Genomic DNA, 13,945 nt, shown 5'->3' with positions numbered 1-13,945 from the left:
TCGAGTTATGGGGGGGGGGGGGACAAAGTCCCCGATTTTTCACCCATTTTTGCAGGTGTTTTAATGTCGAACTCCGGCTATTACGAGGTACCAGATCTAGATATTGAAGCGCGGTTTGCGGTGATTTGTTCAGCTATTCCTGTAGCATTTTCCCACATCTTTCACAAAGCTCCAAATGGTTTTTTTTGGGGGGGGGGGGTGGGGGCTTTATTCATACTATCATGACCTTTAGCGCATCTTCCTTACTTTACTTTGTTTTCTTCTCTCCACGCCGCGGTCATGATGGTATTTTCTGTTGGGGATTTTTCTTCTTCTTTACATTTTACCAATTTTAATTACCTCCCCCCTTTTCCCCTTTCTACTCCCTCTCCCGCAATCCAAACACTTCCTCTCAAGTGCTTATCTTCCTGTAAGGCAGGTGTTGGGGTCATATGTGGGAGATTATTTTTCTTTCTTTACGATTAATAAACTTTGACCTAACTTACTTCTTTCTTACAGGGGTAAGGACCCACCTTGTAAAGAGGCAAATCTCCCTTCTCTGCGGAGCAGGTCCAGGTCATCAGAGGCACATACGTCCTCTGGTTTAAGATATGCCAACGTTACTCGAGGTGCCGGAATGAGCTCGCCGGGATCCTGGATTCGGGCGCCATAGAAAAAATAATAAAGAGTGAAATCGAAATTGAGAGAGAGAAAATTTTAACTCGAAGGGGAAAGGGAATTTAGCAGAGTTCCGTCTGATTTTGTGAGCATACAATATATCATAAAAAATATAAAATTTACATCGTTGGCTTTGCCTCGACTTCTTTTATCGATCTGTACAGTTAATATTAAAATAGGTACAATTTTTTTTAAAATTTTAAATTAATGAAAAATGTTTCAAAATTGACAGAATTTCCGCAGCGCTCCCTATTGGCGCGTCGCGGTGCTCGGACGAACGCCGAGCGTCAGCTGATTTCTTCCTTGGCTCGTCGGCGCAGACGCGGCGGTGCCAAGCATGCGCGTCCGCGACTTTATTGTTTCAATTTTTTAATTCACATGAGCTTAAACTTAAAACGGGGGAAAAATTTCCCCGTTACACCCCTTACCCCTGTATTATTCCCCCCCCCCCTGCCCGCTTCACTTTACTTGAAGTATTTTGCACCCTCTGCATTTGGAACTATAAATTCTGGCTCTTCTGGAAAAACACTTATATGCATAGGGAAACTAATGGCACATAAGTTGTTTTTAAACCGGGCTAGAATTTATAGTTCCAAATTGCAAAATTTAGTCCATATAGGCAATATTCTATGCTGCTGGTCTGAGTCTATCTTTTGCGTGAGTCCAACACTTCGACATAGGTCTCTGCCCATCAAGTCTACCCTCCCAGAAGATCCGTTGGCAAACTTAAAGTAGCTGCAGGATCTCTGGAGAAAATGTAGTCCGTTTGGCCGCCGAATTTGGCTGTGCGTCAGTGGGAAATTCTCGGAAAAGGACATCGGGGATGTTGCGGGGATGGCCCAGGTAGGCTGTGACGCTGTCAGACAATATACATTCATGTGGTTTACGACGAGCATGGTTTCCGGAAAAGTGGAAACCGGAAATCCCCGGCCGCGGCGGAGGAGCACCGCGATTTGATACCGGGGGTCGGTCGGCGCTGGGTATCACGCTAGAGTTTCAAGACTGCTGTGAGGCATTAAAATCCTTGGTTTTGGCGAAGTTAAAAAATCAAGATGCTCATTATATTTGTCTACAAAAAAATAGGTAGTTGTTTAGGGAGAAATTCATTTAATGTGTCCTTCGAGAAATCACTAATAAGCTCGGCGTCGACAAGAAATTAAATAAATAAAGAAGTAAAGAAAGAGAAGGAGAGGAAAATATTTGCATTAATTGCGTCAAGGTTGCCAGACTGTGCTAAAAATCAGCCCACTCAATCAGCCTCTTTTACTGTAAGGTATAGTGGAGGAACTAGGTACTGAAGTAGAATGTGGCAAGTCACAACTCATACCCTTCTAGTTCGCGCTAGCCCTTCACCCTACACCCTTCACCTCTCCTCTATCACCCTCCTCATCTCTTGTCCAGTCTCGTAATCGAACCGAAGCAACCCCGCGAATCCACATTCTTCTGAGTTCCGACTCCATCATTCAGTCATTTTCACGTCTCTTCAGAGTCAATACCGCCCCGGGAATTTTTCATCGCGCAGTGCGAATTGCAGATTTTTTAGTGAATCATTTATTAAAACTGACTGTTTCGCAGCTTTTTTCTGTGTATTTCTATATTATTCATATTCTCTTACCTGGGGTGATTTAAGGGAGCACGTGGCGTAAAATGTGTCCATAGGTTCGTGTTTCAACTTGATTTATAAATTAAAAAATAATTCTTTATAATTATAGTCTGTTCGAGATGGGAAGAACCGTGGAAAGTCGTAATTAATTGCACTATGTAGAAGCAAGGGTACAGCGTTCGAGCCATTGTAAGAGATGAAGACACAGAATCAACCCTGTGTCGTGGCGCGTGGCGTGAGGGCTGGCTCCTCATGAGTCGCTTGCCGCATCGCGCAGCTCGGCGCCTAGCACAGGAATTTGCGGCTCCAGGTTCATATCCCGGGGACATCGAAAAGTGACAGTTGACGAGGGTCGAAACACCCCCACCCTGCGAAATAGTGCTAATTATTCCGACTTTCCACGGTTCTTCCCATCTCGAACAGACGATATACGGCGTATTTATCTTGATTTCAATCTGATTAAACATTAAAAAAATAACTATTCCGGTATTTACCTTTTAGTGTAATTGTAATGTTTCTCAATCTTTTTATCATATTTAACAGAAAGAATTACCTACACTCAAAAGACTAAAGATAGAATTACTTGTTTAGCATTGATGACTTGAAAACACTAATTTGCATCGCAACATTATATACTTTGAGCTCTCACTCTAATTTACATGTAAGGAACTAATACGAGCATTGTTTCCCGAATTGTTTATTGATATTTTCCTCCCTGTGCAAAGAAAACTTACTAATAATTTCAAGAATTAATTTTTGTTTGTTTTCACTTCCGAAGAATAAAATTTTGCATCGTTGTAATGCATCTGTGTCATTTGACGGAAGCCGCGGAAACTCATCTAACAAATTGATATCATCTTATTATGAATTTTTCTCAGTTGCCAAAGAAAATGAAAATAGATTACAATCTCTTAAACATACCTATGATCAACTTAGTTTAATAAACAGAACTAATACTTTATTAACATTTTCAGACAATCCTCTTTTCTATGCTAAAGGATCTTACGTTTATTCTTATTAAGGAAGTCTTTACGTTTCAAAACATCCCGAGGGATATTTTTATTTTGTCACTAACACACCGGATAGTGTTCCTTTAAAAAATATTAATTTTTTGTTTTTCAACCCGTGAATGTCTACTGGTAATAAGTGCTCCTGTATTATGTAAACATAAAAAAAAGAAACAAAAAAAAATTAAGGAGAACCAAGTCTTAGTTCTGTTAGATAAAATCGACTATTAATTAGAACGGACGTTAACAACTTTCAAACGCTATACTTATTGTCTCCTTTTGTGCTTTTAATTGTACAGCTTATAAAGTTTTGCATTAAAACGAAAGGAGCTTCCATTCTAGTGAGGGATTGGACAGGGGGGCTAAAAAATTTTCACTGTGGGGGGCGGGAAGCTACCCATCCACAGGTAGAGGGAGAGTACCAATTCTCTAGGGGGAGGAGGAGAGCTTCTATTCAAGAGGGGGAAAGGAGGTCTACTCGGGCAGCGAGATGGATAGGTGAAGGGTTGCAGGGGAGGGACGCATAGTGCATGCGTCCGGGGGAGGAATGTCTCCCCTCCCCCTCTCGCAGAATTTCGGGAGTAGGTGAGGAGCTGGGTTGCGGGGAGAGGAACCATTGCGCCCCCCCACACCCCTCCCCCTACGCGGTGCATACTCACACATAAAAGCTGGGCCCGGGAAAACCCGGATGCGCTTGCCGACTGCGACGGCGCAGTTTACCGAGTCATTTCGGCCCAGTTTCGGCCTCTTTCGCCGAGTCAACCCGGGTTCTTTCCCCGGGATTCTCGGGGTGCTTGACCGAGGAGATACGGGATTTAAATTTCCGAGTCAACCCGGCGGCCGTCACACATTGGGACGAGCCCATTACAGAAACGGGACATTCACGGTAAAAATGAAAATCATTAAAAGCAAAAACCAAAGGTGTAGAAGTTACCCGGAGGGTCTAAACCTCCAGAATAACGAAGATTTTAACAATTTAATTGAGGAATATTCAAATGACAGGCGTAGAGAAACGCGCGTTTCGGAAAGATGAAAAAAAGAGGTAAAAGCGCACGCATACAAATGTTGCTCCTCTAGCTTCCGAGACGATTTTAAATGCAATTTTTTGTTATAACAATTGAATACAAACATAGACTATTCGTTTACGTCATTGGTCATGATTACTTTTAACTTCCTGGGGGTTAGAGAGTGAATTCAAAATCGACAAGTCAAAAAACCAAAATTCAAACTTCAATTGGAGTTTTAAAAAAATGTCCAGACTTGTCCAAGAAACGGTTTGCATATCGAGATTTTACGTATCCTTAGCTTTCAGAATCATATTAGTTTTCATCCGACTTCTTCCGACTTTGGAAGTTACAAGGGAAAACATGAGCGCGGTTCGCTTAAAATCGAGCGCTTTCTCAGGTCAATTGACGGTTGAGGTTGAGCGCAACGGGCTGCGTTGCTGGCCGCCGCGCCGCACATTGGTTCCAGAGCCCGATTTAGGCGGCATTAATTCGAAAAATTGACTTTTAATAAAAATGAAAAATGGCACCACTGGTCGATACTACATACTCTGGAGAGTATCTCGGCCAAATATCATGATGATTGGATGAGTGATAAGAAAATTATAAGCTTCCAAAGGTAAGCGCGCAGGTCGTCTTTCTGCAGTTCATACCAGTTTCCTCGGTTATCACAGTGAAGTGATTTTTATATGTGAGGTTCGTCGCCATTTTCGGCACAAAAGCACAGTTTTTAAAAAGGAATCCTAAAATTGAAGGTAAGTTTCAGGTTTACCATGTTGAAATCATATCTTTAGATTAAGTCTACAGCTTTAGATAAACCCTTAGACATAACGCTATTTTACGTGATTTTCACGTATTTTTCCACATAAATGGCTGAATTTAACTACTTTGTCACCCTCCGACACCTTTTAAACGGCCATTTCTAGTTACTACTATTCCTAGGCATGATGTAGATACGAATATCTTTTGCCAGTTTTTGCCGGTTTTTTAAATACAGCCTTTTAAAGGTCGCCCGCTCGGTTCTCATGAGAACTGGCTATATCACATTACGGGTTGGTAATACCGTTCTACCTTTCTAGCAATGATATAAAACTATTTTTTTCTTTGATATTCACTTAGAGAGGAGTCTATTCACTTGGTTTTTCAAAACAATCATGGCAAATACAATTTTTTAGGGGCCGCAAAACACTGATTAGACGTTTAATGTTGGTGCTAAAAATGATCTGATACGCCCTTAGTGGCTGAAAATAACTACTTTGTCACCCTCCGACACCTTTTAAACGGTCATTTCTAGTTACTACTATTCCTAGGCATGATGTAGATACAAATATCTTTTGCCAGTTTTTGCCGGTTTTTTAAATACAGCCTTTTAAAGGTCGCCCGCTCGGTTCTCATGAGAACTGGCTATATCACATTACGGGTTGGTAATACCGTTCTACCTTTCTAGCAATGATATAAAACTATTTTTTTCTTTGATATTCACTTAGAGAGGAGTCTATTCACTTGGTTTTTCAAAACAATCATGGCAAATACAATTTTTTAGGGGCCGCAAAACACTGATTAGACGTTTAATGTTGGTGCTAAAAATGATCTGATACGCCCTTAGTGGCTGAAAATAACTACTTTGTCACCCTCCGACACCTTTTAAACGGCCATTTCTAGTTACTACTATTCCTAGGCATGATGTAGATACAAATATCTTTTGCCAGTTTTTGCCGGTTTTTTAAATACAGCCTTTTAAAGGTCGCCCGCTCGGTTCTCATGAGAACTGGCTATATCACATTACGGGTTGGTAATACCGTTCTACCTTTCTAGCAATGATATAAAACTATTTTTTTCTTTGATATTCACTTAGAGAGGAGTCTATTTACTTGGTTTTTCAAAACAATCATGGCAAATAAAATTTCAAAAAAAAAAAAAATCGCTAAAATTATCGATTCGTAGTAAATTATCGTGTAGTGTTTCCTTTTCGTTGATTATTATATGCCCGGAAGTAAGGGCTTTTCCATTTTATTATTCAGCAAAGACTTCATTTCTTTTTCTTATCATGATTTCTTTGTTCTTTCTTGTTTGTTGTTTTGTTCTTTGTTCTTTGTTGTTTACAGGTTTGAGAGCCTCCAACCAGACATCACAAGTTCAAAACTCCTAATTAATTCAATAAAATAACAAAAACAGTAATAAAATCACAAAAGCTGCGACTTTTACCTACTTTTTTTGGCATACCATTGTCTGAATCTATAAAATGTGATCATTACCCGCAAGAATATTCACCTCCTCTCGTAGCCAGTGAAATTTTTCTTTCAATGTAATTTTTTGTGACTTATTTTGATTGCTAAATGTGTTCATGGTGTTAATTATTCATTAAATTTATATGCGATTTAGTTGTTGTACATTTTAATATACATGAATTTTAAATATGAATATATTTCTTGAATTTCGGACGAAAACTGACTCTTGCTCTTCTTGATTATTCGTAGGTACTTCAAAAAAAAAAAAAAAAATACAAAATACATTACATCCTCTTTAATTTAAAAAAACAACGGACCAGTGTCCGACACGTTCAATGCCTTTTCTCCCTGTCCAATAGTATTATTAGGACGATTTTTACTTTATTTTCATCCTGCCATTTCTTATACCTCAAAATTATGGAAGTAGATTCCGAAAACAGATCGTGTCAATTGCATGCAGGTATACTTCGTTCAGTTACTCAACGTGGCAACCCCCCCTCCCTCCCTTCTCAAATAATCATCCAAAAATGAAGAATAGTAAAATCATTGGTCGTTTTGGATGATTAATCATTAAATTAGTCAAATGTATTATAGCTCAAGCTCCAAGCCAAATTGTCAAATAATTATTCCGGTATTTGAGCGTGAATTTGCTATTTTTCGCAAATTTACCATGTTTTAGTTAACGATGGAGTAAAACTGACTTCAGATTCGTGATCAGCGACCCAAAAAACATATAAAATCATGTATTGCATGCCAACAAAGGTGATACTCTAATTAATGCCGCCTAGATCTGGCTCTGGAACCAATGTGCGCCGCCGCTGCGTTGCTTATCAGCTTGCTGCAATGCTTATCTGATACCTAGGATACTGATTGCTATCGTCTTTTTTTGTAGAGCAATTTTTTATTTTGAATTTGCAAAGAATCGGATGATGTCGTGATGGAAACGGTCCTTAGAATCGAGGCTGAAATTAAAAATATAATATCAACCAATGTATAGCGACAGTTTGACAGTATCCCATGATTTGTATTCCAGCATATTCGATGGAAAAATTTGCAATATACAGGGTGGGCCAGAAGTTCCAGGACGGTCGGCTAACTTTTGAACGGTTCGAGATAGAAAAATGAAACTTTGGGAATGTTCCCATCTCAAAGGGGACCATCTTATGGGGGAGTCAAAATTTTGGTCCCCCCTAAGGGAGGGGGCGGGGGGCCCCCAACTTTTTTTTTTTCAAATGGCAACCCCTATCTTGTGATACCTCATTCGAAAGACCATATAAAACTAAGAATTTTGGCGCAAACCGCAGATCAATATCTTAATTTTTGACCGAGTTATGATAGGATCAAAGGTCAAATTTGACCTTTTTTCAAAAAATCACAACACCGGTTCAAATTATCGTAAAGAAAAAAATAAAACGGGAAAATTTTCTAATTGTGTTCGCTTTTTTTTAAAAATTGCAGAAATCACTTCGAACTAATTTTGAGGGGGGATTCGGACGTCAATTCAAAGGTCATTCAATTTTCCCGTGAAATATGCCAATTTCCCCTAGATTTGCCTCCACATTATCTCAGTAAGGTCAAAATCAGTTCAACATTACGTTGGGCAAGTTCCCATTCAGGAAAAGTTAAAAAAAAACGCAATTTAAGGTAATTAAATTTGACCGTTTAAATTGGTTTTTTTTTAACTTTTCCTGAAATTTGGGGACTTGTCCAACGTAATGTTGAACTGATTTTGACCTTACTGAGATAATGTGGAGGCAAATCTAGGGGAAATTGGGTTATTTCACGGGAAAATTGAATGACCTTTGAATTGACGTATTTGGGGGTCCGAATCCCCCCTCAAAATTAGTTCGAAGTGATTTCTGCAATTTTTAAAAAAAAGCGAACACAATTAGAAAATTTTCCCGTTTTATTTTTTTCTTTACGATAATTTGAACCGGTGTTGTGATTTTTTGAAAAAAGGTCAAATTTGACCTTTGATCCTATCATAACTCGGTCAAAAATTAAGATATTGATCTGCGGTTTGCGCCAAAATTCTTAGTTTTATATGGTCTTTCGAATGAGGTATCACAAGATAGGGGTTGCCATTTGAAAAAAAAAAGTTGGGGGCCCCCCGCCCCCTCCGTTAGGGGGGACCAAAATTTTGACTCCCCCAGAAGATGGTCCCCTTTGAGATGGGAACATTCCCAAAGTTTCATTTTTCTATCTCAAACCGTTCAAAAGTTAGCCGACCGTCCTGGAACTTCTGGCCCACCCTGTATTGAGTGGCAATAAATCCTCATTCTTATGAATGATATCTCAGAAGTGCAGAAAAGACCCCTAAGAAACTCGGAGTTTCTACAGTATGGAATTTTGCCTTGACATCTTAATATTAGAGCTTTTGAGTGTCTGTTGCATATTTCGTATAATCAGGATTTTAGAAAATGGCGCTCAAAAGGGAAGAAGAAAAGTCCTTGAAAAAAAACGGGGAAAAAGCATCTGTGTCAAAGAATGATAATATTTGGGAGCAACCTATTCGATTATGATTTTCGGATTCACTTTAATGTCTGCCCATTGATGAACTCATTTCCCTACAGTCAAATATCGCGATGCGGTTTTTGCGATAGGTAAGAAGACGGTAGGGGGGGGGGGGGTGTTATTTCTTAATAAAAGCATTTCTCAATTTCAGGATAAGTGAATTCATTTTCTTTATCAATGAAAAGAAGCAAACGACACGCGCGTTAAATCTCTGCCATAATCATACTAATCTGTTTATTAAATAGATTAAAACAGAGACTTGGCAACATCACCTTTTGGCGGGATTGTCACCATGAACCAAATACTGAATATAATATTGGATTCCTTTTCCCAAATAGACCGAGAATGTCAAGTTTTGAGAAGATCGGCGAAAAATTATCGTCTAATGTGCGAATGTCCCGTTTTGACACCTTTTCGTCCCAATGTGCGTCACCGTGCCTCCACGGTCTTCCGTTGGAGCACGGGAGACTCGATCGGCTCCTTCTGCCGGGATTTTCGGCAACTCTCCCCGGGTATTTTTTTCAGTGTTTGTTTTGCCGGTTGAAAATGCGGGTGTGATCCCTGCGAAACGTCCCGGGCTTTTTATTTTATTTTATGTGTTTTTCTTTTTATTATATGCGGCCTTAGTCCCGATTTAATTTGTTTCTTTGTTAAAATTGATAAGGTGCATTTCGAGAGAAATACTTGCACTAAGTGAGTTCGTAGGTTTGATGACGTCTCACTTCCAAAGCATTGAAAATTTGAAGCTCTTCGTTAAAAACATTCAGACCTTTGTTTGTCAAAATTTGACCATCTGCCCAGGCACTTAATAAAATGTCTCATTTCAATATTTCACCGCGACATAGGTATGTATTGGAAAGACATGCATCCAAAGTTGTTCATTTTAGGAGAGAGGATGAAACATAGTGCCTGCTCTGATATTTGTATCATCAGATTTTTGGTAACGGTCGGATCTGATGCCTCTAAATAATGCTCTGTTGTCCGTCAAATGATCAAACCATTCAAGAAACTATATTTATCTCATACCGAGTGTCCCAAAAGTCCGTACCCGTCCTTCTAAAATTTTTCTTAATTGAACTATTGAGATAAAATTTTGGGAATGTTTCTAGGTTAAAGAAGTCTACTTTCTGGCACATCGAAAATTTGGCATATCCAAAAAACATCACCCTCCCTAAGAGGGGGGGGGGGGGATCCCAACTTTTTGTTCCAATGACACCCCTTCCCTCTTGTGATATTTCGTTTAAAAGAGGATAAAAATACCTAGAGTCCCTTTATACTGAGAGTCAAGGCAATGTGAATTCATTTCTGATTGGTTACCATATTTTAGGCCTCCATAGTATCACAAACGGGAGTAAAGATTACATTTTCACCGATAGCAAAGATTTTACGGGTTCGACAAGGAACAAACGGAATACCTAAGAGAGGGAACGGCGAAAGGAATTTGAGAATGGGCCGATCAAAGATTCCGGAAAACGTTCAATTTGCGTAATCTTCATTCCCGTTTGTGACTCCACGAGGGGGTGTTGTCTTGACTCTCAGTATAAAGGAAATCTAGATAAAAAAGACATTTTTTTCAAGATGACCGCCGGAAATGGCGAGAAATTGGCATTCTAGCCATCTGTCGATGAATTTATCTAAAACTCAGTATCCAAGCATTTTTTTAGACGTGAAAATGAGTCTGGTGAGATTAATCAAAAAAGCTAATTTTTGTTCAAAATGACGGAAAATTGGAATTTGTAACGTTTACTAATGGATTTGCATCAAATTTGATATCCAGGGGTATTTACGGATAAAAAAAAACAAAACAAATATGGTCTTATTTTTTAAATTCACCGAGAACTTTCAAAGTGGCGGGGAATTGGCATTTTAGGGGGAAGTTGGTTACTTTGAGAACAGCTCATAAGACTCGACATTCTCATCTCAAAAAATCACCCGATACTGAGTTTCAGATAAATCCTTTTAAAAAAAAGAAAAAATGCCAATTTCCGCCGTTTTGAAAAAAATTGGCTTTTTTTAAAAAAAAATCTCACCAGATTCGCTTTTCTTGTCAAAAAAATCTCCGTATACTGATTTCAAATAAATCTGTCGACAAATAACTAAAACGCCAATCTCTGCTATTTTCGACCGCCATCGTCCCACCTACATCTTGAGAAAAAAATGAGGACGGTGACTTACGGATTGCGGATACAAATTACCTCTTTTATCCTCTTTCGAACGAGGTATCACACGGGAGGGGTTGCCACTTGAAAAAAAAGTTGTGGTCCACTCCCCTTGGGGTGGGGGGTGGGGCGAAAATTTGTTCGATGAATTTCGATACAAATTTTCGATAGGCCAAAATGTAGTTCCCTTTGACTCAGAGACATTCTTCAAGTTTCGTCTTGATCACTCAATTAGGGAAAAGTTTAAAAGGGGAAACACGGACTTTCGGGACACTCTATATGATATATTTTTAATCGATTTCATCAATATTTAGATTTCTTTTTCCATTTACGTTACCAGATTCGATTTGATATCTAATTTTGCAAACAAAGTAAAGAAGATCATACGATTATTTATTAAGAATGGAGCCTGTGAAAGAAATTTAATAAATATTTTAGCATTACCATACTGCAATTACTAGGCTCAAATCTATCTTTCAGTTTCTCCATTGACGGTTTAAGTGCGGCTGGTTTACGAGTCATTTTGCAGCCAGTCAAAGATGGAAGACCTGATGGATTTTTCCGGGTTCTTTGGGGAACTAAGGACCCTTCAAATCGAATGTGGATGGAGGCAGAAGTACTTTATACCTATAATAGAGACCATCAAGTAAGTTTTGTCTCTAAATTCCAAATTTGTAATCAATTATGGACGTATGGGACGGTCAAGCAGATCGTTTGACCACGAAACTCGGAGGAAAAACCTAAAGGGGAAAGGAAAGACGAATATATTAACACACGAGCTATTTTTGACGATGTCTCATAGTGAGTCCGAGTAAAAATGAATTAGCTTGACATCAGGCTGACTCTTTTTTACTAGGGAGGAGAACTTACGAAACCGAACTGACCAGAAAAAGACGAGAAAAACTGAAAAAGTACCTACCTCTATTTCAAAATTCACTTACTAAAATAAATGTGATTTTTATTTCAGTATTCAAATAAAAAAGAACACGGTGACAGGAGGGTGCGTCCATTAGATAACCAATACAGCGTGTCCCAAAAGACCCTACCACCCTCTCTAAAATTTTACCTAGTTATTATTTTTAAACGAAACTTTGAGGATGTTCATTGTTCATAGATCAATGGTGGATCTTTGGGCCCCCCACCTTACGGCTATGGACCCCAGTTTTTTTTTCAAATGGCAACCCCCCCCCCCCCGCCCCCACCTCTTTGTGGCACATCAATCAGAAAAGGATAAAGGAAAGAAACTTTTTGGTGCAAACCGAAAATCTTGATATTTGACAAAATGGCGACCGGTTGAAGTTCAGAATAGAGGAAAAATGAATATTTTCGTTATTCACGTGAAATTTCGTGACATTAGGTATCCGGGTGCGTTTTGGCACGAGAAACCCGAATTTGGCACTAGGCTATTGAAGAAACAGTTTTTTCCTAAATTGCGGCTGTAAAAATGACGGTTAAAGAGAAAACTACGATATCTCAGCCACTTGCTCATGGATTTGTATGAAAGAGGCTGTCCCATTTTCCATAAGGTATGGCCGCAAGAGATGTTACATCCATACTTTCGGGAATCATAATGGATCATTGGAGAGGCCTAAATCCGGTGACCTTTCTCGTCTAGCTCTCCAGGGGCCCTGCTAAAAATGACCATGTTGGTAACAATTTGGTCTGGCCCAACATGGTAGCAACAGGGTGAATAGAAACTGTTATCATTTATGATATCAACATGTTATCAACATGATATCAACATGTTACCAATATGATATCTTACACTGAAAAAAAAAGTTCCAAATGCCAAAATGCTGCAATTTAGGCGCGCTGCACGTTCTTAGGCTTAATTATCATCGCAGACACCATCTGGTTCAATGATTATAGAAGCAATGATATTCTTGCAATTCTGTACATCATTAAGTTTCACAATGAAGGATACGAAAATAATATAAAGTAAATCAAGTTTTTGAAAGAGAGGAGTACGAACAACACATGAAAAAAATAAAATAAAATATGGACGTATAAATAGTTATTAAAATGAAAATATGAGAAACGAAAAAAGATAAATAAAGAATATAAATTGATGAAAAATGAATAATATTATTGATATAATTTATTATAATATATTATGATTTGTTATATTATATATTATATTTATTATATTATGATTTATCATATTAATAATATAAATTTTCAATATTATTTATAATAATATTTGTAATTACTTCCTGGTCCCATCTTAATTGAGCAACATTCTTTTGACTCAAAGCCGCGCGCAGATATAAATGAAATTTTATTCAATGCACAAAAGAGTTTTGAAAGTAAAATAGATAAAAAAAAAGTCTAAAGAAAAGGGAGGAGTGTCGTTTTGGGCCTTTTCCCCACCTGGATTTTGCTGAATGTTTCATATTTTCAAAGTACTAGTCCTAGGTAGACTTTATGCCAAATATTTTACCGAACGGAGCCCATGCAAAGGTGCAACAACGCCTCAAACCCAGAATCTTGGCATCGAAAAATAGTTATTTTCGTCGACTTTTTCGACTATTATCACGCTTTCAGCAGACGATTCCTATGTATTTTTTGCGTACTTTCCCTAGAGGCCTCCAATAAATTTTAAGGGGCCTTATGGCCCATTGTTGCCATTTTTGGCCCATTTTTAGGGATTTTTTCAATTTTACACACGCAGAAATCAATTTAAACTAAGAACCATGTACGTTTTTGAAAAGAACGCAAAAATATGAATGAAAAATGTTCAGTACAACTTTTCCCTACGTTGCCAAATTTTCGA

The 13,945-nt window shown here is 38.5% G+C and overlaps 1 protein-coding gene and 1 long non-coding RNA gene across 8 annotated transcripts in view; both read left to right on the top strand.

The window, feature by feature from the left end:
* The window catches only part of LOC109039960 (MAM and LDL-receptor class A domain-containing protein 1), a 228,999-nt gene that overhangs the window by 74,742 nt on the left and 140,312 nt on the right, over nucleotides 1-13,945 (top strand). For all 7 annotated transcript variants that reach the window (XM_072298987.1, XM_072298887.1, XM_072298933.1 and 4 more), the window contains one exon: nucleotides 11,653-11,818. In XM_072298987.1, the coding sequence (XP_072155088.1) occupies nucleotides 11,653-11,818 (166 nt within the window). The remainder of the gene's footprint in view (nucleotides 1-11,652; nucleotides 11,819-13,945) is intronic.
* On the top strand, nucleotides 4,718-7,005 carry LOC140226073 (uncharacterized). Its single transcript, XR_011900888.1, has 2 exons — nucleotides 4,718-5,026; nucleotides 6,377-7,005. It is a non-coding gene; the product is annotated as an uncharacterized lncRNA (long non-coding RNA).

The sequence above is a fragment of the Bemisia tabaci genome, chromosome 1 (genome assembly GCF_918797505.1).
Source record: "Bemisia tabaci chromosome 1, PGI_BMITA_v3".
Taxonomy (NCBI): domain Eukaryota; kingdom Metazoa; phylum Arthropoda; class Insecta; order Hemiptera; family Aleyrodidae; genus Bemisia; species Bemisia tabaci.
The sequence above is the reverse complement of the archived record's forward strand: the minus strand, read 5'-3'. Positions and strand labels throughout refer to the sequence as shown.